At 39.1% G+C, this 25,991-nt stretch overlaps 2 protein-coding genes across 4 annotated transcripts in view; both read right to left on the minus strand.

Moving 5' to 3' along the window:
- msh3 (mutS homolog 3 (E. coli)) overlaps positions 1–10,249 on the minus strand; it is a 66,996-nt gene extending 56,747 nt beyond the window's left edge. Inside the window, exons 1-8 of one of the 2 annotated variants that reach the window (XM_058375507.1) lie at positions 9,944–10,249; positions 9,110–9,236; positions 8,809–9,020; positions 8,386–8,592; positions 7,633–7,749; positions 5,783–5,900; positions 5,115–5,248; positions 2,370–2,536 (exon numbers count right to left, since the gene is read on the minus strand). In XM_058375507.1, the coding sequence (XP_058231490.1) occupies positions 2,370–2,536; positions 5,115–5,248; positions 5,783–5,900; positions 7,633–7,749; positions 8,386–8,592; positions 8,809–9,020; positions 9,110–9,236; positions 9,944–10,105 (1,244 nt within the window). In that variant the 5' untranslated portion in view covers positions 10,106–10,249. Of the gene's footprint in view, positions 1–2,369; positions 2,537–5,114; positions 5,249–5,782; positions 5,901–7,632; positions 7,750–8,385; positions 8,593–8,808; positions 9,024–9,109; positions 9,237–9,943 lie in introns of both variants that reach the window. The other variant, XM_058375506.1, reaches the window with a different exon arrangement.
- Positions 10,250–14,783: 4,534 nt separating this feature from the next.
- On the minus strand, positions 14,784–25,744 carry ubac1 (UBA domain containing 1). 2 transcript variants are annotated; one of them, XM_058375312.1, is made up of 10 exons: positions 25,294–25,744; positions 22,948–23,068; positions 22,785–22,858; positions 22,549–22,656; positions 22,207–22,309; positions 22,014–22,122; positions 21,614–21,872; positions 21,338–21,424; positions 19,506–19,644; positions 14,784–18,067 (listed from the first exon to the last, which is right to left on the minus strand). In XM_058375312.1, the coding sequence occupies exons 1-10, from the start codon at positions 25,429–25,431 to the stop codon at positions 17,952–17,954; spliced, it is 1,254 nt and encodes a 417-aa protein (XP_058231295.1). In that variant the 5' UTR covers positions 25,432–25,744; the 3' UTR covers positions 14,784–17,951. The 2 variants fall into 2 exon arrangements, with proteins under 2 accessions (XP_058231295.1, XP_058231294.1); XM_058375311.1 differs by having other exon boundaries at positions 22,549–22,659.
- Between the last annotated feature and the right edge of the window lie 247 nt (positions 25,745–25,991).

Consider the following 25,991-nt stretch of genomic DNA (forward strand, 5'->3'; position numbering starts at 1 on the left):
GCATTTAGCAATCAATAAAGACTTACTAAAGCTGACACCGAAGCATGGTGTCGGTTGCATCTGTTGTTTTAAAATTACCAGCAAAAAATGAATTCTTTACTGTTAAGTAAAGCATTATCCTGGCCAAGGTTGCTGTGAATCTAAAGCCTTTGCTGGAAAAGCAAGCATGAATACACACATACAGGATGCACCCACACTATATGGCCAATCACATCCATATGATGTTTTTCCCCAAACCATTGCCAAATGTTGGAAAGACAATTGTATAGAAAGTAATTTAGTGTGTGATCTAGTGCAGATATTCCACCTACTGGCATGTTTGTTTTTATTTTTTTGGTGGAAGGAAACACCATGCACATGAAGCACATGCTACCTGCTCCATCATTCTGTACAATTATGTCCATAATTGTTATTCACCATGAACATGACTGAATTATTTTAAACATAAATAACTTTTTCTGTCCACTGTGAATTATCAGATCTTCCTTATGAAGTTCTTAAAGTACACAGGCAATCATACAAAGACAGAACTGCAACAAATCTCATTTATCATTTCAAACCAAATCACACAAATACAACACACAGTCATTAACTGGTTCATTTCAAGTTCAACAAGATGCTTCAAAATATCACCAGATCATCAAATTGACTCTGTACACAGAGAAAAGGAAGAGTCACCTGTTTCAAGTCATTTACTGACCTCTCGTGGTGAAAAATAGTAACTGCGCATCACAGAAAAAAACGAAATTATGACCCTCATGACTATGTTTATGTAAGCGCATTAAAAGCTTGTGTTGTACACTGCTCAGCCGTAACATTATGAGCAGTGACAGGTGAAGTAAATACCACCGATTATCTCATCATCAAGGCACCTGTTAGTGGGTGGGATATATTAGGCAGCAAGTGAACATTTTATCCTCAGAGATGTGCTAGAAGCAGGAAAAATGGGCAAGTGTAAGATTTGAGCGAGTTTGTGATGGCTAGATGACTGGATCAGAGCATCTCCAAAACTGCAGCTCTTGTGGGGTGTTCCCGGTCTGCAGTGGTCAGTATCTATCAAAAGTGGTCCAAGGAAGGAACAGTGGTGAACCAGCAACAGGGTCATGGGCGGCTCACTGATGCATGTGGGGAGTGAAGGCTGGCCCGTGTGATCTGATCTAACAGATTAGCTACTGTTGCTCAAATTGCTGAAGAAGTTAATGCTGGTTCTGATAGAAAGGTGTCAGAATAAACAGTGCATAACGGGTCAGGGCTGTTTTGGCAGCAAAAGGGGGACCAATACAATATTAGGCAGGTGGTCATAATGTTATGTCTGATCAACATTATTAATTCTTAATAATGATAAACATTACTAATTACACACTAAGTGACCATTTTAACTAAACTAAAATAAAATCTAATAGTTTCAATAATCACAACTGTTTGAAAAAAATGTTCAGAAATCAGTTTTTAAAAATCCAAATACCTATGGAAGCAAAAAAAGAAACTTAATAATGAAGCACTGAACTCATAGTACTAAAACAATAATAATTATAAGAAGAAGATAAGTATTTTTAAAAAATTCTGCCCCATTTGAGTGAGTCTGTGATCATGATAGCCTCAGATTCCTGCTCTTTACTGACAGGAGTGGAACTTGATGTTTTCTTCGGCTGTTGTGATTGAGCTACATCACGGTTTTGGTGTGCTGTGCTTTCTGAGATGCTTTTCTGCTCACCACAGTTGTAAAGAGTGATTGAGTTACTACAGTCTTCCTGTCAGGCTAGTCTAGTTATTCTCTTCAAATCTCTCTTCAAGGTGTTTCAGTCCAGAGAGCCTCTACAGAGATTATGTTTTTTTTTTGTTTCATTCTGTGTAAACTCTAGAATCCTAATCCCAGCAGAGCAGCAGTTTCCTGAAATACTCAAACCAGTACATCTGGTACTAACATCCATGCCATGGATAAAGTCACAGTGATCACAGTTTTTCTTCATTCTGATGTCTGATGTGACCGTGAACTGAAGCTCTTGACCGGTATCTGAATGTTTTTGGGGGATTTTTTTTTTGCATTTTGCTGCCGCCAAGTTATTGGCTGATTAGATAACTGCATAAATGTGTTCCTAATAATGTGGACAATGACTGTATATGCATGTCGAAAATGTGACCACTAAAGTTAAACTAAATAAAATTTCAAAGAGATTCATTTAAAACAAACACAAATGTGTAACTACTGAAGTGATTTTTTTTCAGTATTATGAATTCACTTTTTTTTTTTTTTTAATTAATTGATATATTAAGCTTTATGTTGTTTTTAATTGCCAGTGTGGCATGGACTGCATATTTATTGTCAGTTTTATCACCTGAATGCAAATATAAAGAGAAGGTTGTCTAACCTGGCCAGAGCGATGGTGCGCAGCAGGCGCTCGGTGGTCTCAGACAGGTTGGAGGGTACCAGGATCTCTACAGGTTGGATCTTCAGAACTCTGGCTTCTAGCTCTGAGTGAGATGCGTTATCTATGAAACAGTCCACCATCACATCACCGATGCTGGGCTGCACCACCTGAGATACAGCAACAGACCACAACTCAGTCAGTCACAGATAGAGTCAGAGTGCACAAATATCAAAGCCATCAGTGTCTGCTTATGGAAGAGTACACACACTTTCCAGGAGTCCATGAATTTGTATATTATGGCCAATAAGAAAAGTTGTATCCATGAATTAGGCAACATGAACTTAAAATAACGTTGAATGTTATACTTAATGATTGAGGATTTGGAGGATCTCGATATCTCTCTATGCATCATTCTGTATTTCTGTTGTAATGCATACATTTCATTCCAAGACTGATGCACGGTATAATATTATAGGCTTAGCTTTCTGTAACCAAAATGCTCTAAAGGTTTTCTCTGTCTCTTTTTTAAAGGAAGTTGAGCATAGTGACTTCATGGTCTATATAAGTCAAACCTACAGGCCTTGAACTGTTCATTTGTGGCCAAAACGTATTAAATATCCACCATGTCTCCTCAGAAGCTCCTTAAAAGAAGTATTTAGTGCCCTCTGCTGCCTGTGGAGCAAAATGCAACTGCAAATTAAGACACTAATTCAATTCAAGTCAAATGACACTAAAGTTCCTTTATCTTTCCACAACCTATTAACACTACACATGGTAAACTAAGGTAAAGAGTTGGGGTTCATGTAAACATAAGCAGGCAGTATTGCCCTTCAAATCAAAATTTTTAAAAACAGCCACAATTCATGAGACTAAATGTGTGTTTATTATAACACAATGAACACCAACACCAGTGACAGGTGGTGCACCATTTTTAATGGATGTCCATTGTTTTGTATTGTTTAATGTCAAAATACTGGATGGAAAGACTTTCTGCTTTGGATGACTTCTTTATGACTTGAGTGACACATAAAATTAACACAGAAAATGCACGGTGTAGTGTTTGTGTGTAACAGGATGTTTTGTTAAGCCATGTCACAATATATAATGTTTTTAAAGCTTTCTGACATTTTTATGGCCTTAAGTAGAGTTGAAACATAATTAAGCCTTTGGGAACTCTATAATGATCCCCACTCAAAAGTATTCAAGGGGAGTTGCAATCATGGGAAAGACAAAGGAGCTTCCACAGAAGTTAAAAGAGGAGATTATTTCGTCATACCTGAAGGGCCTTGGGTATAAGAATATTTCCAAAATATTTTACATTCCAAGAGACACCATTGGGGGAATTATAAGGAAGTTGAAAACATATAGGACAGCTGCAAACCTGCCTGGCTGTGAAAGAAAGCCCAAAATTTCATCAACTTAGTCAGGACAACTAAGAAAAACCTGCATGTGACTGAAAGACACCTACAGGATGACCTGAAAAATGGGCAAAGATTCCGGTTGAGAGGTGTAAGAAGCTTGTCAGCGTTTACCAAAAACGTTTGTTAGAAGATATAAAATCTAAAGGATGCTCCACAAAGTACTGAGGCTGGGGGTTTAATAATACTGCACATGTGTTAAACGTTATACAAAATACCTCAAATATGTATCAATAAATTTTTTTTTTTGGTTGTTTAATGAGGTTTGTTTGTCATTTATTGTCATCATTGTTCATCAACATCACTATAATGTCTTTTGAGGTGAGGGGGTTGAATATTTCTGATTGCAACTGTACATACACAATTTAGTATCATATTTGAATCATATTTGATACAATAGGCTTTTATGGCACTTTACTGACCACAACAATGTTTATTTTAGAACAAAAACAAAGACTGTCCATTGTGTTACCTTTTTTTTTTTTTTTTTTAATTTTCACTTTGTGGAAGCCAAAAAAAAAAAAGTTTCTGTCCTTGTTCAGGCAAAGGTGGACTTTACAGTAGTCTTGTGAGAAGTGAATAAATCTCCCCTGGGGGCAGAAGACAAGTTGCAATTGTACTGTATTGATAATTTGGGTGGTGCGGAAACGCAGAAACTCATGGAGCAAATATGATACAAATGGCGTTATAGGGCCAATAATTACTCTGTTAATAACACTGTTGAAGTCTTTCCATCTGATCAGTAGATGTAATCTCTCACTTCAAATTCAAACTGCATACTGGAGTGAAAATCTCACTGGATGAACAACCTGTATTTGTTTTTATTCATATACAGCAAGCAACTTATGTCCATACACACCTGTCTAATGTAAATTTGTAGAGCAGTGATATACGCATGCCTCACTGCATGTATCATAATTCAGCCCAAAAAGGTGAAAAAAGTCAATGACAAACTCGCTCACCCGCACATAAGCCTTTACTATGTTTGTTTTGCATTTTAATGTAAAGAATCATACTTAGTGTCTTAGTTGAAACCAAAGATGTGAAAAAAGTCAATGAAAACTTCCCCGTTCAGCTGCATATGTGCGTTTGTCAGAAAAACCCCTTTCACAGAGCAAGACAGAAGCAGCAAAAATCTAGGGTCATGTTGACACAGTGTACACTATACAATCAATAGATAGAGCTTAGGTTTAACAAGCATGTACTGTACAGTATATTCAAATTTATGATGGGTTTTATAAGTAAATTTACATCAGATAAAAGGATCGACAGACACCCAACATATTTCTGTACTATTTAGAGTTTGAAAAACAAAACAATATCTTACCACCAATCCCACAGTCAGCTCCTTGCTCTGTTTCTCCCAGCTCTCACTCACACACATCAGGCAGCTGCTGGCTGTGTCCTGCACTGCATCTTCTGCTTGCTCCAAGTCCCCTAGCTTCATCAAGGGGTTAACGTCTGAAACACAGCGAACAAAGTCAAACTCACTAAATGTATAGTCTTACATTCATACTCACTACATACTCTTACACGAACTACTCATTATACCGAAAAGTCTCAAATAAACGCTTAACCTAGATAGCAGTAGAATTTCACTGTCTGTCATAAATGAAGCAAAAACTTCCAGGAAAGCAGCACAAAAAAAGCAAAATGACATTCTAATGGAAATTCAACAATGAGAGAAATACATTTAAGAGATTCAGATAAGTAAATTTTAATCTTAAATCAACAAACGACCGATATATTTGATCCACTGGCAAAAGTGAAGTACAATTCAGAATAAAATCTGACACTAATAAAATATTCTTGGATATAAGGCTCATGTGCTAGTACACTGCCATTCACCTCGGTGTTGCAATGATGAATGATTTAATTCATCCTTTAATTCATCATAGTTCATTCTGATTTAGCCAAAAATGCAATCTATACTACAAGTTATCTGTTTCTACAAGCAAGAAACATTTACAAAAAGAGAATAAGCTCTCTACACACCTTCCCCAACCAGTGTAGACTTAGTGTAAAGTGCGCTTAGCTGCCGGGTGAAGAGGGAGCTCTTGTTGGCACTGGAGGCTTTGATTGCTGAGGTTTCTGTCTGTTTTACAACTCCTACCTATACAACCAGATATATATAAAAATATATCACTACTTTCAACTTGAAAGCTCTTAACAAAAAAAAAAGTCAGAATAATAAATAACAATACTCATAATACAACAGAAAGAAATAGAATCTGTACAAATTCAAACAGACAGGTGATATATGGAAAAAGAACAAGTAAGCCAACACACACTACACAGTCAGCTTTAACACACTTCAGCACAGATTTACAAAACTCTGGGAATATACTGAAACATATTCCTCCAAAAATCAGTTGGTGTTTGTTCGACAGAGAACACCATGCCCTGGAAATGAGGGTGAAGCTATCCTGATAAGAAACGAGTTCGGAGCTATCCTGATAAGAAACGAGGGCAGAGCTATCCTGATAAAAAATAAGTGGTGGTGGAGCTATCCTGATAAGAAACGAGTTAGGAGCTATCCTGATAAGAAACGAGTTAGGAGCTATCCTGATAAGAAACGAGTTAGGAGCTATCCTGATAAGAAACGAGTTAGGAGCTATCCTGATAAGAAACGAGGGCAGAGCTATCCTGATAATAAGCAGTGGTGGAGCTATCCTGATAAGAAACGAGGGCAGAGCTATCCTGATAATAAGCAGTGGTGGAGCTATCCTGATAAAAAATAAGCAGTGGTGGAGCTGTCCTGATGGAAATGAGGGTGAGGCTGTCCTGATGGAAATGAGGGTGAGGCTGTCCTGATGGAAATGAGGGTGAGGCTGTCCTGATGGAAATGAGGGTGAGGCTGTCCTGATGGAAATGAGGGTGAGGCTGTCCTGATGGAAATGAGGGCGGAGCTACCCTGGCAGAGATCACTCCCATCAGGATAGAGGTATTTCTTCACAGGATAAGAGACATAAATAAGACTAATTTTGAGGTTTGCCTGTTCTCTCGTAGGGAACAGGTGGACACAATGCTCTCTAGAGTTTTCAGAGAAAGGTGTGGAAACCAAAAATGTCAACACATAAAAGAAATCAGAGGAGAATGACCAAACTGGTCTGAGTTGACAGGAAAGATGGAATAACACATATACTTCCTCTTTACAACTATGGTGAGCAAAAAAAGCATCTCAGCATGCACAAAATATCAAACATGGAGGTAAATGGGCAACAACATTAGAAGAAATGTCCAGTCTCATGGGTGTCTGTGCATATGATGACCTCAGATTTCTCTTCTTAGCTGACAGGAGTGGAACCTGATGTGGTAGTCTGCTGCTGTAGCTCATCCACCTCAAGGTTTGATGCGTTTTCCATTCTGAGAGGCTTTTTCTGCTCACCACAGTTATAAAGTGTGCTTTCACGTTAATGCAGCTCAGTCTGGTTATTCTCTTCTAATCTCTCTTATCAACAAGGTATTACAGCCTGCAGACTCACAGTATCTTTTTTGTACTATTCTGTGTAAACTCTTGAGACTGTTGTGTGAAAATCCCAAGAGATCAGCAATTTCTGAAATACACAAACCAGTCCATCTGACATCAATAATCATGCCCTGGTTAAAAACACAGAGATTTCTCTTTCATTCTGATGTTTGATGCAAACATTACCGGACTTGTATGCCATGTGCTGCTACTACACGTTTGGCTGATTAGATAACTGCAAAAACATGTAGGTGTACATGTGTTCGTATTAAACTGGAAGGCGAGTGTGTTCAACCGGTAAACTTTGCATACATAAGTCTACATTGTTTTAACGACATTTTATAGCAAACCCGAAGCTGAGGACTACACCACTGACTTTGTAGCCCTGAGAGACGAGGCGGCGAACATGCACGAACAGGCGATGAGTAGGGATGCTGGCAGTCATGAAGTTATGATCCAGATGGCAAAAGATGTTTAGCTCCTTTGCAGCGATCTGTACATATGAACACAAGACAGACAGTTAGAGGATTTTTCAAGATTCTCTGATATGACTGTGTACACTGTTTTTAGTACTGATGATACAGCTGCACCACTGAAAAGAGCATTTATCGGGACAAGAGGGAACAAGATTTATACACTTGTCTCTTAGTAAAAGAGGCTTCGTCAATGCTTCAGTCAAGATAATTACTGAAGAGATCTCTACAGAGTTTATCAGACACAGTGAAAAAGGCGTGGCCACTGTATCTGTTAGTTTTTATATATAAGGCAGGGTCTTTGTGTCTGTTATGCCAGAGCCACACAGGAGGATAACGGGACAATTATCTGACAAGTCTCTTGACAATCATAAAAGGGGTCAAGAATTTAGGCTGGGCTTAAACAATTAGCACCCACGATTATCCCATGGCACAGGGACTGTGAAATCTATTCTTAACCTATCCAATCTACTCTTCATTCAGACATGGATGATGTTTAAATTTGTAAATATTTCTCTAATTGCTTACAATTATGCTACTGATTATGCATAAAACTAGGTAAGAAATATATACACAAATAAGCACACACTATGATGTGCTGTATTGCGGAGTAGGTCTGTTTTAGGCGTAAGACAAATATACAATCTTCCCCATACCTCTGCATCCTCTCCAAAGAACCTGTACTTGTAGCCACACTCCACACAAAGTACTGTGTCTTTGTATTGCTCCTTAATCTCCATGTACTGCTGCTCAAGGGGAGTGTAGATACTTTTGGTCCTCTTATTAGGTCCTGCAGGTTCTGGGGGACTCCTCTTAGACACAGAAACACCTCTAGCCTTAGCAAACTGACTGAAGGCAACTGCCTGAGGAGGACATCAGAAACAAACAGCAGTGAGAAGGTGAAGTCAAATTTCCTTCAGACATGAAATCAAAAGGCAACAGAAGGCTGAGGGTTTTCAGATCTTATTCCAACCATCCAACCTCTAACCTCAGAAAAATAAACAGATAGAGAACATCTTATACAGTCTGATTTCATCTAAAAGCACATAGACAGGATTTTTGTTTTGTTGGCCCCAAACCTGTTTGCTTTGATGAACCAGCTCTTCTTCAGCATCCTCCTCCATCTTGACATGTTCTCTTATCGTGTTTTCTAGTTGTCCTGCTCCTAATCCCTCCATCTTCACATTCAGACATGCTTCTCTGCTCTCACTACTTACATGGCAACTGAAACCTCGCAGCTTCTCCAGTGTGGAGCAGGAAAGACTAGCCTTAGAGGCAGGGCCCTGCTTATCTACTGCAAGAAAACAGGAAAACATTGAACTAAAATCCACTAACGAAAAATAATTCTGACAAACCAAATGCTGTTGGATATGTTCTTACATTTAGAGCTAGCATCAGAGCTTGCACTGCTCGTCGGCTTCTCATCTTTCTCCAAGTCTTCCACATTAAGAGAAACTTTAAGGCATTTCTTTAAGGAACCACCTCTGTCAGGTAACAGCAGCCTCTTCTGAATCACCATGAAAAAGACAAAGAAAGAATAGTTCATACAAAGTTTTCTCAAGTGATATCAGCTCTTCTTAAATTTGTGAGTGTGTGTGAGAGAGTGAGTGAGTGAGTGAGTGAGTGAGTGAGAGAGAGAGAGAGAGAGTATATATGAATTGATGCTTATGATTCATGAATTACAAGCGAGGTAAGGTGACTTGCAACATGGTAATGTTTCCTTTATCAGTAATAAGTGTCACGTGACCACAGGACACTCACTCATAAATCCCCAATTGGACATCTTTTACAAAGATGAGCCACAAATGTTCCTAATCATTTATTTCACTTATAATAAGAGAATCAAGCACTCTTCGGCTGCTTAAAAAGGCAAGTGTTCACACTTTGAAGCATCCGTACAAACTGTTTTTTCATCATGTGATCATACAAAGCTTGATCTATCAACCTGCTGCTGATTATGCAAGATGCAAATGTATTATCTATTCCAGATGAGTGTTTAGAGGCCATGGTAAGCTATAAAACATATTTTTAAAAAATGTGTGTGTGTGTAATATATACTGCAAGACTTCACAACTCTACAGGACTAGTGAGAACAGAGGCAGGGTGCATGGGCACGCGCTTTGTTTACAAGCCATGTATAGTTATTAATGGCAGTCGTTTTCAGGTTTATAATTAGGTCTAAATATGATGTTCATGTCAGATAACCATGCTCACCTTGCCTCTGTTTTCCTGACTGCGATCAGCACACTTAATCCTTGGCTCATCGACCTCTGCGCCTTTATCGGCTGCACTGCTGAAGAATCTGCTGATAGTCGTCTGTGTGCTGGACTTTACACAAGCCTTGCCTACTGACAGCCTTTTAAGATTAGAATTCATGTTTATTTAAATAGCACAAAGTAAATATTTCAGAAGTTACAGCGTTGCTTAACAGACTACAATCCTAATCCTTTAAATAGCTCGGCAGTATCACAAGCAGCCATCCTGGCAAGACACCGCACTCATGTTGGCGCGTATATGACGTTTCAGTTCGACCACATGTGACACCGCGGGGCTGTTCGAGAGCTGACAGGATGCGTACGAGATGCGCAGAAGAGGCTGTAGTTACGTTGCACAGTAATCCCCTGCTATATCGCGGTTCATATTTCGCGGTCCCGGTATATCGCGGATTTTTATTTGGAACATAACTTTTTTTTTTTTTTTGCGGATTTTCCCGGTATATCGTGGTATCCGCAAACCTTATCGTGAATTGTTTTTATGTTGAAATAAGGTAATTTATTAATCAAAAAATATAAATATTAATTACAAAAATATAAATATTAATTAAAATGAAGTAAAATGTTAATAATATATAAAATACTGTACAGCGTATTTACTTAAGAGACAAGGAACACGTAGCGTTGTGCGGGGATGCTGAAAATCAAAATACAGTACTGCTGGAGGAACGAGTCTGGCCAATCGGAATGCTCCATTCATTTGATCACGGTTGTGATTGGCTGCTGGCTATGCGTGCAGTTGGAGAAAGGGAAGCAGAATTCTCCAGCATCACAGTTTTTCGCGTGTCACTGTCCCGAGTGTTCGATTTTGTTCGTGTACGCTGCATTTTTACGCTTTTTTCTGCAAGCCCTATTATGTCGCCCAAACGCTCCGCACCTTCTAAAGGCTTCTGGCAAGGAAAATACATACATACATAAACCAAATTCATGTCAATATATGCTTGCAAATGTTTTCTGTGTGTGTTTAAAGAGTGTGGGAGGGACATTTATGGCTTAAACAATAAAAAAAAAAACATTTGGTGGTGGCGTCCGTGTGTCGCAGATTTTCGTTTATCGTGGGTGGCAATAAACGGGGGACTACTGTACTGTACACTATTTGGCTACATGCTTGTGTGCACACATGACCGTCACACCCATATGCTGTTCTAACAAGTTAAAAGCATAAATTTGTCTTGAATTTGTTTGTATGTGAAGATTAAGATTTCCTTTCATTGGAACTAAGAGGCTCAAACCAGTTCTATCATGACAATGCCCCTGTGCACAAAGCAAACTCCACGAAGACATGGATTGGCAAAACTTGCGTGTCCTGCGCAGATCCCTGACCTCAACTCTAATGAACACCTTTGGGATGAACTGCAACACTGCACCCCATCTCACTGACTCAACATCTCACTGGTTGAATCTGCATATCCTCACAGCCATGCTCCAAAATGTAGTGGAAAGTCTGTTATAATAGAAAAGAGGAGAACAAACTCAAATTTAATGTCCATGGTTTTGCAATGAGCACATGTGGGTCTGATGGACGTTTTAGCAAGGTGTTTTTAAATTCTCAAATCTGGTTGGTCAGTAGGTGTTATTTAATTGTCTATAACAGCAGCTCTGGCAATAGCACTGACCTCTAAACATATCAAAGGGATACAATAATGCCATAATTCTTTAATCATTTCTGTAGTATGGTGGACACTCATACATTCGGTAACCGTTTAGTTTAGCAAGTAACTTTTAGCCATTTTAAATTTATGTAAGCATTTTCAGCACTTTGTAACAGTCAAGCTTTCTGCCATGGGAAAGGCTTCAAGACAGAAGACTGTCATTTTTTATTTATTTATTTATTTAAATATTATTCAATAGAGAGGAGAAGGGGGCTGGTGAGAGGATGAGGTTTTTATAGCTGCTGTAATGTAAGTGATAGCAGGGAGTAAACTGTTTCCTGGACAGAACAATTCTATAAAATAAGGACCCCATCTCTGGACTATTTAGAAACTTATCTTGGTCCCATTATATCACAGTGAGTATTGTAATCTTATAACCCCTGGATATTTATAGTCATTTTATTATATTTTATTTTATAATGTGATATTTGTGGCATATTTATGAGTGAATTGCTGTTAAGATAAATTGCATAAAATAAATTGCTGTATATGAGAAAGAAACCACTCTGGCACATGCTTACTCAGTAACTGCTTTGTCCTGCATTGGATCTAGGGTCTATTTCTGGAACACTGGTTGTGAGACAGGAATACACCCTGGGTGGAATGCCAGTTCATGGCAGGGCACGTTCTGCACACAGATACACGCATTCACACCTAGTGCCAATTTATCTTAACCTGTTCACCTAGCGTTTTTGGAGGGTGAGGTGGGATTTAATGGGGAAACACCAAACAGGGCATGAATTTATAAGAAGATAATGCCTTTCTGGGTAGTAGCAGTAACTTTGCATCATGTCTGGTGATAACAGCATGCACCATCCTGTTTATATCTTCTATAAAAGCAGCTCTGACAGTAGCATCAACTGCAAGTCAAATCACATGTCTATATTTCTGTTCTCATTCTGATATTGTTCTATAGTAACAGCTTGTTCACAGGGACTTCTGTTATTTGGGGGAAAAAATACCTGTATAATTATTATTGATATGGTGAAGATTTCTGTCAGGAGACATTTACTAGAGTTATAGAATAATTAAATCAACAGAGTCGAGACAGAAGAGTTTCCATTTGTCTTAATTAAGAGGAAGAAAAAAGGGGCTGGAGAAGGAATGATATTAATAGCTGCTGTAAAAGGATGTGATAATAGAACTAATTTATCTCATGAACATTCCACAACTGTTAAAAAAAAGTGTCAATTTTTAAAACATTTTTTTTTAAATGTTGGCAAATTGTAAAAAGGAAGAAAAACACTTCAGGTGTGTTGTCATAGAAAAAGGTTCAGCTTCAGTGTGGAAATATTCCTTCACTTGGCAATCGCATCACTTTAGATTATTTTCTATTAACGGCATGTGCCGAGGTGTTTTATTCCTTAACTTTGGAGCAGAAAAAGCACAAAATGTAAACTGACAGTAGCTGCCTCAGTCACAACCTGTCCCTGCTGCTTTCAGGAATAGTTTCTTCTTTGGTAAAGGAGCAGATCTGGAGGGTTTATGGGTATGGAGTGTTTTGGTGAGCATGGATGTTTGGATGTTGTCGTCCCCCACTTTCACAAGTTCACTCAGATTTTTTGATGGTGGAGTGGCTGTCTCAGGACGCCATGACTCTCCCTTCTAACTATGCTTTCATGAACATACCCAATAATTTGTTTGTTTGTTTTTTTCTCACACTACGCATGCTACTCCTGAGACATCAGTGATCCTGACCCCATCTGCTCGCTGGACCTGCTTGATCTATCCTGATGCCCTACGTCTGGTTGGAGTCTCATCACATAGAGGCCACTCACTGCTGCTAAAGATGGTTCCACATGGACAGGCTGGAGATACATGAGATTTATTGCATGGTACTACTTAGAAACCATAAAGATAGCTTCGGACTGCAATTGATACAAACAGCACTCAAGTTTGCATCAGTGAACAGTTGATGACTTCAGTAACCATGTTAAAAATGAGAATTTTTCACTGGTTACATAAATTGCATTATTTGACCATATAGTACACAGTTACAGAAAGGAAATGATTTACACCTTAACATTATGACCACCTGCCTAATATTGTGTTGGTCCCCCTTTTGCTGCCAAAACAGCCCTGACCCATCCAGACATGGACTCCACTAGATCCCTGAAGGTGTGCTGTGGTATCTGGCACCAAGATGTTAGCAGCAGATCCTTTAAGTCCTGTAAGTTGTGAGGTGGGACCTCCATGGATGAAATTTGTTTGTTCAGCACATCCCACAGATGCTCGATTAGATTTGAACACCTCAAACTCGTTGTTGTGCTCATCAAACCATTCCTGAACCATTTTTGCTTTGTGGCACGGTGCATTATCCTGCTGAAAGAGGCCATAGCCATCAGGGAATACTGTTTCCATGAAAGGGTGTACATGGTTTGCACCCTGACTAGTCTGTGGCTCCCCGTACTCAACAAACTGTGATGCACTGTGTATTCTGACACCTTTCTATCAGAACCGGCATTAACTTTTTAGCAATTTGAACAACAGTACCTCGTCTGTTGGATCGGCTCACACGGGCCAGCCTTCTCTCCCCACGAGCATCAATGAGCCTTGGCCTCCCATGACCCTGTCTCCAATTCACCACTGTTCCTTCCTTGGACCACTTTTGATAGATACTGACCACTGCAGACCGGGAACACCCCACAAGAGCTGCAGTTTTGGAGATGCTCTGATCCAGTCATCTAGGCATCACAATTTGGTCCTTGTCAAATTCGCTCAAATTCTTACGCTTGTCCATTTTTCCTGCTTCTAACACATCAACTTTGAGGACAAAATGTTGACTTACTGCCTAATATATCCCACCTATTAACAGGTGCCATGATGAGGAGATAATCAGTGATAGTCACCTCTCACTGCTCATAATGTTTTGGCTGATCGGTGTATAATCACACTTTCCGGTGTCACCCAGATGAGAGTCTGGTACCTCTGAAGGTTTCTTCCTGATATCATCTCTGAGATTTTTTCTGACACCACTGCCTCTGGCTTGCTCAATAGGGATAAATTCATACATTTAAACTGCTAAATGTCTTTAAAGCTGCTTTGTAACAATGTCCGTTGTTAAATACAATATACAAATAAACCCGAAAATCATAAAATCAGAGGCAACTTGTTTCGTAAATGTCAAACCCTTTTATTTGTAATAATACAAAAACAAGGCTGTCAACGTCTGTGTAGATATGTGTAGAGTGGAGACTGTGTAACAGATTAATGTGAAAAACAACATTTTATTTCCACATTGCTTGAGTATAAAGAACAGAGATTTTTCATGTAATGTATAGGAAGCTGTAATCTGTTGCTGTATCTGTGACACAATCATTAAATATGAGCAACACCATCGAGCGTTTAAACTCCAGAAAAATAAAGAAAATCCAGAGCTTAAAGTCATACTGCTGTAACCAACCTCTTCTTTCTTTTTGTTTGTTTTTTTTTAACAAAACTGAATAAACCTTTACACATGGAGGTTGCACAGAGATTTCACATTATATTAGACACAGTGGGATTGTAAACACACAGTAATGAGAAATATATACTATCGGATAGTGAGCGGAGAGTGAGTAGAGTATTGCGTATTGCTTAGAACTTTGACTGGTGTAGAAAATGATTTCAAACACTGACGATTGTTCGTTAAAACGTAATACCGAGGCCACGTTTCTACCGGAGGAAAATGTGTGATTTGACAACGAAAAGTGGTTACGCTGCAATTTCTAAGCTCTTTAGTCTTAAAAAAATCAGCTGATGAACTATACAGATGCCTTCAGACAAACATGAAAAACGTCATAATAATAAATAGGACACACTTAAGGTACTTAAGAGTGTTTAAATAAATCCAACTACACATTAGCTTGCATAACATTCAGTTTCCCACCGCTTTTCACTCGTTAAATAGATTTCAGTCTATTGCACCAGTAATGCAATCTTCTCCCTGCTGTAGCTCTCTGATCCCCCTGAGCAAACACAGTGAAAAACCGTGACAAATACTGAAGGAGTCCTGTGAAAGAAAAAGAAAAAGAAAAAAACAAAGGAGGAGGAAATGAAGTGTTGTTTAGCGCACACCTCACATCACAAGAAAAACGAGAGAAGAAATCCTGATTACTTTGGTATCCGAGTGTAAAGGGTAACGAAGCCACAACCAATCCCGATTATTATAACATTTATAACATTTTCATGGATTTTAATGAAAAAAATGTAGTTTATAGGTTTATAGCATCATGTACACAATCAAACAAGTCGCTGCTTTGGATTTTGTTTATTAACAAACAAAAAAATCTGTGATGGAGGAAACTTTCTTGTGACAAAAGTGTTTTTGTTTATATATTTTTTTTCCTGACAGTAAGCAACTCATAAAATGGTGTATTTGTGAAGAGCCAGCTAAATCCTGACCACACTGTTCTTAGCATTGCACTACAATCAGGATCTGAACTACTATGCCTACAAACTGTAACATCAGTGGAAACATGGCACAAATAAAAGCTAAATGAGGCATGTGACCTGACATGCAGAGCACCAATCATTTCTCTTTGTCGGTCATAACAGGTTTTTTCGATCCTGCGCCAAGCAACAGGAAACAAATGAAGCGGGATCCAATTTACAGGAGCCAGGAGTTTCAATAAACACAAGTGTAAATGAAATATCCGCCATCACCTCACACCGAGACCTGAAGAAAGCAAATAGGACAGAATGGAAAGAAAAAGTAGTCACAAACCAGGAGCTGTGTGTTTTATTAGTCCATGTGCCCTGCAGCCGCCTTTTCAAGTCTTTTATGCACGGCTCCTTTATATATATAAAAAAAACGATCTGGAATAAGAAAGGAGAATAAAGAAAAAAGAAACTTGATCTCTTATGAGGATGAATTAGAGAGAGAAGCTTCGATTTCCAGGTAATTGCATCATCTGGGAAATTAGTGCTGCTGCAAAGTGCTCTAAACAGGGGAGAGAAAAACGCCAGCAACCTTTATACTTCTTTTGATAGGTAGAGACATTGAAATTAGAATGAAATTTGCTGCTTTCTTCATTTGGATATTAGATTTTTCATTACTTGAGTGAAAGTGACGCAGATGAATTGTGGAAATACAGACAGCTGAAGCTGAGCAGCAGAATAGCACAAGCTATTAAGTCTATAAGTCTACATGGCAACATCACAAACGCGTACACTCTCAAAAGAAATATTTCTTTTGAGGGGACTCCTTAAATATGTACCTTTCACCTTGAAGCAAAGATTTACGCGACACGTCTTTAGGTTCAAGATTGAAACATTCACGTGTGCCTCAAGTGGTTAAGGCTCTGGGTCGTTGACCGGAAGATCGGGGATTCAAGCCCTAGCACCCCCAAGTTACCACTGTTGGGCCCTTGAGCAAGGCCCTTAACCCTCTCTGTATCACAGCTGACCCTGTGCTCTGACCCCAACCTCCAAGGATATGCGAAGAAAAAATTTCACTGTGCTGTAATGTATATGTAACAAATAAAGGCTATTTCTTTCTTCTTTCTAAAGGAAACCCATTAAAGGTTTGGGCCCTTGATAGCATTAACTCATTCACAATGAAAGGTCCACCTTATTATGAACATTGCTTACACAGACCTGAAATGAGATGTTGCGTTATTTCTGATGGCACGACACGATTGTACAGTGTTTCTCTAAAGCTGTCGTCTAACGTAGCTCATGTGGACTGTAAATGAAAACATGACGTGTTTTGTTCTCGCTCGTGTTACAGCAGAAATCAGTACCAGCAAATGTAGTTTCACAACCTGTACTACTTCAAATTAAAAAAATAAAAAATAAAAAGTTTGCATTAGTCATCTCATCCTGGTAATATGTATTCTGATATTTGAAGAGACTAATAACGAGACATAACACGTGACAGTTTTTCCTGCAGTGTAAACAGTTTGTTTGTTTGTTTGTTTTTGCTCTGGATGCCTTGTGTTAATTTACATCATGGAGAAAGTATATAAAATAAAATATGTACTTAATAGAATTAAAAACAGCTCATAAAAAAAAACAAAATAGTGAAGCTAGCATTTATCAGTTGTTAAGTTAATGTTTACATTTGTTGTTTTTTTTGTTTGTTTTTTTTACAAGTGTTCTGTCAGTTATAAATAGATAGATTTATCTGTATAATATTTAAAACAGAAAAATTCCCATCCTGTTATTATTGTTACATTCATTGCTCGCCGTAACTCATATGCAACATAAACCATACCAGCCACACAGCGCGCACACACGCACACACACACACACACACTTCCCTTATTAGTGAATAAGCCTGTCCTGTTTGTAGAAACTCCAGAGATATGATGTGCTTTATGTGCGGTTGAGTGTCTGGAAGATTCTGGATATCTGGAGCATGACAGGACCGGTTTCAGTGTCATTCATCCACTGTGTGCTGTTCAGAGGATTCTCCAGCATGTCCTCAAACGCTGCAGGCCAAAAACGCAATACAACACCAGGATTAAAAGAACAACTCAAAACAAGCACCATCAACTCAACATCGGCAAACAAGCAGTGGATTCTGGGAGACTGCTTTTCAGTTCGGCTCAAAATCTGAATCAGTCATGCTGCAAAGGGGTCAACAACAGGGTGAGCTGAAAAAGCAGTTAACAGACTGGAAACAGCAAAACACAGCCAACAAAGAGAGCGGTATACACAGAAGACGGACCATCACAAATACAGCACATGACCACAAACAGCATTGAATAATACTGAGCCTTGTTTTATCAAAATGAATACAAATTAATTGACTCAATTGACAAAAGGAAACCCAGTTAACCCAGTCAGTGTTTGAGTTTACAGGAGACTCACTAGTGTAATATAACAAATACACTATATTGGCAAACGTTTTGGGACACCCCTCCAAAATATTAAATTCAGGTGTTGTTTTTCAGGGTTTCGGCTCGGCTCCTTAGTTCCAGTGAAAGGAACTCTTAATGCTTCGGCATACCAAGACATTTTGGACAATTTCATGCTCCCTACTTTTTGGGAACAGTTCCAACATGACTACACACCAGTGCACAAAGCAAGGTTCATAAAGACATGGATGAGTGAGTTTGGTTTGGAGGAAATACACAGAATCCTGACCTCAACCTGATAGAACACCTTTGGGATGAATTAGAGCGGAGTCTGCGAGGCAGGCACCAGGCGCTTCTAGAGGAACGGTCAAAAATTCCCATAAACACGTTCCTAAGCACTGTGGAAAGCCTTCCCAGAAGAGTTGAAGCTGTTATAGTTGCAAAGGTCGGGCCAATTCCATATTAAATTCATGTGCATGTAAAGGCATTCCTAAAACATTTGGCAATATAGTGTATGCATACCCAATTAGGACTGTAAAAAAAAATTGGCACCCTATACAAGGAGGGAGAGTGAAGTTGTGTCCAAAATGATGAATTATACACTATGTAGTCTAGTGTCTGGTGTACAGTATAAAATTTTAGAACGCTAGTATCGTCTCAGTTGAAACATTACCATTTTTTTTTTACTAATCATAAGTATAAGCCGTTTCCCAGTCGATGTGAAATAACCAAATTTACAATTGTGGACACAACTTTCCGAAAATAAAAAATTTAAATCTAGGTCAAGGAATCGCAATGTGTGTGATTATCTATATATCAATTCATTTATTCATGCTGAATTAAAACAACAGGAATGTTTTTGTTCATTTTATTTCACAGCTGTCGTTTATGTATGACGTTAGTAAATCTTTGAAGGTTTAGGATGTATTCATTGATAGGGATTTCAAAGCACTTCTGTAAGTCTCGCTGGATAAGTGCATCAGCCAAATGGCATAAATCTAAATGACTGATAAATGAGCAAAATTTATTTAAAATTTAGAAAAGATCATCACCAAGCAAACCGACTTACCCAGCAGTATTTTGGGGTTGGTGAGGCCGAGCTGGACCACAGGATTCTCCAGTATGGCTTGAAACAGAGGGCTGTTAGTGTCGATGCCCTTATCGAGATCCTCAGGTGAAGGCTTTCTGTCACCGAGCAACCATTCACACTGCGTAAAAGCAGACCAACAAAAGTCAAGAAGTGACCAGCAGAAAGATCTAATCGGTGTCAAAAATATAGCAATTTAAATGAATATAAATATAAATACATCAATGTAAATAATAATGTTAAGTAGATCAGGTGGTATTTTATATATCCAGGACTAACGTATAAGGACTCTTAATCAAGACCTGTTCATTAAAAGAGGATTATTTTGCATACTACGTAAAACTGTTATGTCTTACAACATACGTGAATTCAGAACACACAGCTTTAGATTTGCACTTAGCACAGGCGTTACAACTTAACTGCCGCCATCTTTTTCTATGGTGGCTTCAAGTCCTGGGTTATTGGTAGGATTTAATTATTACATGACTTTCTGATCCATCCAGTAGACTTGTTTGTGATGTTTTAGCTTAACCTGCTTTCCCCTTTAAGATAACACAGCACATGTCGTGTAATTGAGAGTACTCTATTAATTGAGGAATAAGAGAAAAGAAGTGATGAAAGCGGTTGTTTCATCTGACAAAGAGTGTGAGAGTCCATGGGCTGCAAAGCTCATTGTTCTGGGTCTTAATTACATAAAATTAGTATTAGATTTCAAAGAGTCAGGCAACTGATAACATTTACCTGTTAACTTCATGTCAATTACTGATAATAACTGATTAATAAATAATTGTTTTCAGGTTACATTGTCAGGGTGCAATATTCACAACACTATTTGTTTAGAGACTGAAAGAAGGGACCTCGTGTTCAAAACTATTTAATGCCAGGAAAGTTACTCCTGTACAGAGTTGGGTTACACACATTGCTTAAGTTAATTTTCTGGGATCTTTATTCAGATTATGCAAATCACCTACGCCTCTGAGGCGGTCTCTTAATAGAAACACCTGGGACAGTGTTTTAAATAGCGTTTACATGTCTGTTTTTAAATGCAAGCATTTGCCTTTAAGGCTGAAAAAAAAAATCAGCGGATAGAAAATGTGGACTGTCAAACAACCTGTGGTGGCTGAGAAGTGCAAAACAAAATAACAATTCCGAAAACAAAATAACAAATCCAAAACGCAACGACAATTTAGACAAACATAGTTTGCGAATGGAATTCCTACCACTGATTGGAAGAGACATCCGTCACTTAAGATATACAGGAAATACAGCTGGCTGCGGCAGCAGAAAGTTGGGTGTGTGTGTATTTGTGTGTGCATGAACGCAGCTCTGCTCTTTACTTACGTGCCTCTGCATTCCTTACATAGTTTAATCTGGAATGGTTGTGTCGTCAAAACATACCTGTGTTCTTTAGGTGTGCTTTTAGAGATCGCAAACTAATCTTTATGCCATGATACGCTATCAGTATATAAAAAATCTTAGCATATGAAGAATTCCATTCACAAAAAAAAATACACCTAGATTTTTCGGTTTGTCGTTGTGTTTTTGGTTTTGTTATTGTGTTTTCGGGTTTGTTATTTTCTTTTGCACTTCTCAGCCACCGTAATAAAGTGACAAATAAAATATAAATACGTTAACATGAAGGAGTAGATGGTTATGGGATATAATATTGCCATAGTGTTGCTGGAAAATTGTCAAACATGCCTAAATGGCAAATTGGTGATTAATTCAATATTTACATTTGATGTGTCCAGTTTCAGCATCAACTCTATCCACTATTTACAAAACGTCCTAATATTTGAGAAAGAGAGACTTACAGCAGCATCCTGTTGATTATTATTGACCCGGAGGGCATCGATCACTTCCTTCTCATCAAACCCCATCTCCATCAGTGCAATCACTGCCTGCACACAACACACAGAGGTGAACTGTTCAACTATTTCAAAATATTACAAACAGCAGCAACACAAAAAAAAACAATGTACAACATACAATTCTGTTTACAGTCAATGCAAAAACAATAAGTAGAAAGAGGAAGAAGACAAACCTTCACTCAGGTTAAAAACCAACCTCTTGTGAAACACGGCACTAACCCGTGAGTCCGGCCTGAACTCTCGTTTCCTCCGGATCCTCTTGAAGATCTCTGTCAGCTCGTCCTGCTTGGCTTCCTCCAAGCTGGATTGTGAGGAGGTAGCGGCTGGAGCCGAGGCAGACGGACCTGCAGACGCAGACGCAGAAATAGCCGCTGCAGATCCCGCTGCTCCTTGAGCTTCCTGGCCCGGCAGGGGCGTGTCGACTGTGGGGTCGTCCACATGCTCGATCAGCCACTCCATAGCCTGCGTCACAGACATGCTGTGAGGGAAGTGACTGTGATTAGTGCAGATGAACCTGCTAGAACAAATTACTTTATTATACTAAAGCTCTTGCTATACGAGTGCATTTATATTAACTTTCAAAACAGAATAAGGACACAAAGAGTGAGTATATGCTCACTGGTTTAGACGCAGTGCTTTGACTGCACGGCTCTCTGGGAAACCCATTTCAGTCAGCTGCTGCAGCGCGTTCTCATCCACACGCTCCTCATCGTCCTCATCCAGCATGGCTAAAATAAACAGACAGAGAGGGGAAGGTTTAAGCTGTGAAGGAAAATAAAAGCATTTAACCCTGCATTATTACAAACACTCACCATTGGCCTTTTTGAAAAGCTCAACAGCGTCTGGATTCAAAGCAAGGAGCTTCTGCGCTACCTCAATTAGCGACACCAGAATCTTCCTCAGTTCTGTCTGGAACTAGCGTAGAAAAAAAAAAAACACATACAAAACACCCTTATGTCCAACAAATTCCACTTTTTCAAATAAATCTAAATTTACCAACATTATCAGAAAATCGCACTTATAGCACAAACAGTCATGAACCTTCTCCCCCCAATCTTTGATTTTCATAGATTCCAAATATTTAGTCAATTTAGGGAGAAAATAAAAATAATTTATGTTTCAGCACAACTTCCTGTCTAACTGTTCTCACTCACGTCTCTGATGTTGTGCTGTGCGACAGTGCGGTCAGAGTGACGAGTAGACAAATTTGCAGTGGCTTTGAGGATAGCATCTTTATCAGGAGCCTTGCTCTCCTGTTTCTTCTGCTAGTGAACCGAAAGAAGAAGAAAAAAGAAGATAGATAGTGTACAATGTGATTATACAGCTTTGACTGAATTCACAATAATTAGCAGATCATTTTAAGAAATGGTGCAAATAACAGCGGGGTTACCTTCTCTTCTGTAGACACGTCGGTCATTTTAGGATGTGGTGGTGGTGCTCTCTTTTTTATCAATAACAAGCAGTCTGAAAAAGAAAACAAGCACAAGCATAAATGTGGTGAGTGAATGAACATCGATCAGGGTATCGGAAAGTGTAACAAATGCCACTAATACCTTTATCTTTAAGGTTTTCGTCTGCGACAGTTTTGCTTTCAGTAAGAATCCGCTCTGTAGCTGCGTGAATGAGTTTGTGGTGTGTGATGGTTTTGGGATCCTCTAGACTCCCATGTGCACACTGTCAATAAAAAAATGATTAATTAATTTTAAAAAAATATATATTAAAACACAATTAAAAAATACAATGAATGTTGTTTAATATTTTTCATAAAACACTGATATGCACTAATACCTCAGAAATAAAACCCTGGGACACAAAAGTTTATTAGGCTTCAGAGATTTTTTTCTTATTTATAACGAACTGAAATGATCAAACAGTTCAGATATAACTACATATCTGATATTTTGTCGTCAATTCTTCTTGACACACCTGTTTAACAAACTATTTTTCTGTTACATTTCACTGCAGAACACACATATACATTTAACAATTTCATTTTTAAGCCCTAACTTTTTTTTTCCTAAATTGTAAAATTAAAGTGCATTTGATAAAAAAAAATAATATTAATATTCTGACACAAGGGTGTGCAGGACAACACCATTTCCATATTTCTATAACAGAAGATAAAATTTTAAGAGAGCATAATCTTGAGAAAAAAAAAAAAACATTTGTTCAAGTCCTTTTCTGGAAAACGTCCTTGAAATTCACACAAACGTCCTGAAGGGAATATGTGCTATGCCATCTGACCCTTGATCATTCCTCAAGCTCTATAATCATGACAGAAACACAGATCTCAGGGGACGAGGATCATTTTCAATGCCTGTTCATTTAAGGCACAGTGCTGCTCGGGACGCACCTTTCTGGTTATAACTTCAGCAGAGAAAAATGATCATGATACAACGGGACTGAGGATGAATCTATAAGTCACAGGCTAGGGTTATGGTCTCTGGATGAATCTATAGGTCACAGGTTAGGGTTATGGTCTCTGGATGAATCTATAGGACACAGGTTAGGGTTATGGTCTGTGGATGAATCTATAGGTCACAGGTTAGGGTTATGGTCTGTGGATGAATCTGTAGGTCACAGGTTAGGGTTATAGTCTGTGGATGAATCTATAGGTCACAGGTTAGGGTTATGGTCTGTGGATGAATCTATAGGACACTATTTAGGGTTATGGTCTGTGGATGAATCTATAGGACACAGGTTAGGGTTATGGTCTGTGGATGAATCTATAGGTCACAGGTTAGGGTTATGGTCTGTGGATGAATCTATAGGACACAGGTTAGGGTTATGGTCTCTGGATGAATCTATAGGACGCAGGTTAGGGTTATGGTCTCTGGATGAATCTATAGGACGCAGGTTAGGGTTATGGTCTCTGGATGAATCTATAGGACGCAGGTTAGGGTTATGGTCTCTGGATGAATCTATAGGACGCAGGTTAGGGTTATGGTCTGTGGATGAATCTATAGGACGCAGGTTAGGGTTATGGTCTCTGGATGAATCTATAGGACGCAGGTTAGGGTTATGGTCTGTGGATGAATCTATAGATCACAGGTTAGGGTTATGGTCTCTGGATGAATCTATAGGACGCAGGTTAGGGTTATGGTCTCTGGATGAATCTATAGGACGCAGGTTAGGGTTATGGTCTCTGGATGAATCTATAGGACGCAGGTTAGGGTTATGGTCTCTGGATGAATCTATAGGACGCAGGTTAGGGTTATGGTCTCTGGATGAATCTATAGGACGCAGGTTAGGGTTATGGACTCTGGATGAATCTATAGGACGCAGGTTAGGGTTATGGTCTCTGGATGAATCTATAGGACGCAGGTTAGGGTTATGGTCTCTGGATGAATCTATAGGACGCAGGTTAGGGTTATGGTCTCTGGATGAATCTATAGGACGCAGGTTAGGGTTATGGTCTCTGGATGAATCTATAGGACGCAGGTTAGGGTTATGGTCTCTGGATGAATCTATAGGACGCAGGTTAGGGTTATGGTCTCTGGATGAATCTATAGGACGCAGGTTAGGGTTATGGTCTCTGGATGAATCTATAGATCACAGGTTATGGTCCTAGAGTAGTGTCATTCCTGCTCTGACACACATGATTCAACTCATTGGCTGATCAGTTAAATCAAGTGTGTTAGGAGAACTCCAGTGTGCAGGACCAGGTCGTGCTCCTCCTCTGTGGGACAAATAAGTTCTAGTCTTAGCAAGGCAACGGTACAGCTTGGTTAATTATAAATAGCACTGTGTCTCCTTGCCTGCTAGAGTCTAAAAATACACTGCAATGACACTGACAGATCTAGCAGGCCTCGCTTGAAAAGCTTTGGAAGCCAGCGATGGATGTGAGCCAAGTGAACCAACATATAGCACTTGACAGCTAGTCAGTTAACTCTACATACGTGCTTCAGGCATTTCTCCTTCAGCTTCTCTATAGTGGTGTCTTCAGTGACTTCCTCCAGCCACTCCGTGCCCTCCATGGTACAGATGTGGATCTTCAACACGTTCCCTGCGAAGATCTTCTCTTCTTGCACGAACATGGTCGAGCTCGAACAAGCAGCTTCTCCCAGAACACCGCAGCCGGAGCCGTGCACTGTATAGCTAGCGCGCTAACTGTTTATTAGCTAGCGAAGCTACACTCTGCTTCTGCCGATTACAACCACACCAGTCTCCACTTAGTTATTGTTATTCGATCATTTTTGCAAGCCGTAAGATATATCCAGTCACCGTGTCCTCTACTAAGAACCCTCGAACGCAACCTAATATCCTCGGCAGCTCCAGTTGAGCGCCGTCTCGTTTCCACCTGTGATAACAGAGACAGCAGCGGCATACGGAAGAGCGGGGCACCACACATCTGCGCATGCGCGAGTCTCTCTTCTCCACAGAGCACCGTGCAAAAGTTTGTGTCCCCTCTATTATACTGTATATGTCGGACCTAAAAAAGGAGCTATAGTTTCACTAAACATATCATAGCTCTGTCATGCAGTCATTTGTTATATTTTTACTTTCAAAATGTTTATTTTAGTTTAAACATTTTATTCTAGCTTTATTTCATATATGTATTTGGTGCCTTGTCATTTATGTTACCTACGGAAACACT

The sequence above is a fragment of the Hemibagrus wyckioides genome, linkage group LG22 (genome assembly GCF_019097595.1).
Source record: "Hemibagrus wyckioides isolate EC202008001 linkage group LG22, SWU_Hwy_1.0, whole genome shotgun sequence".
NCBI lineage: Eukaryota > Metazoa > Chordata > Actinopteri > Siluriformes > Bagridae > Hemibagrus > Hemibagrus wyckioides.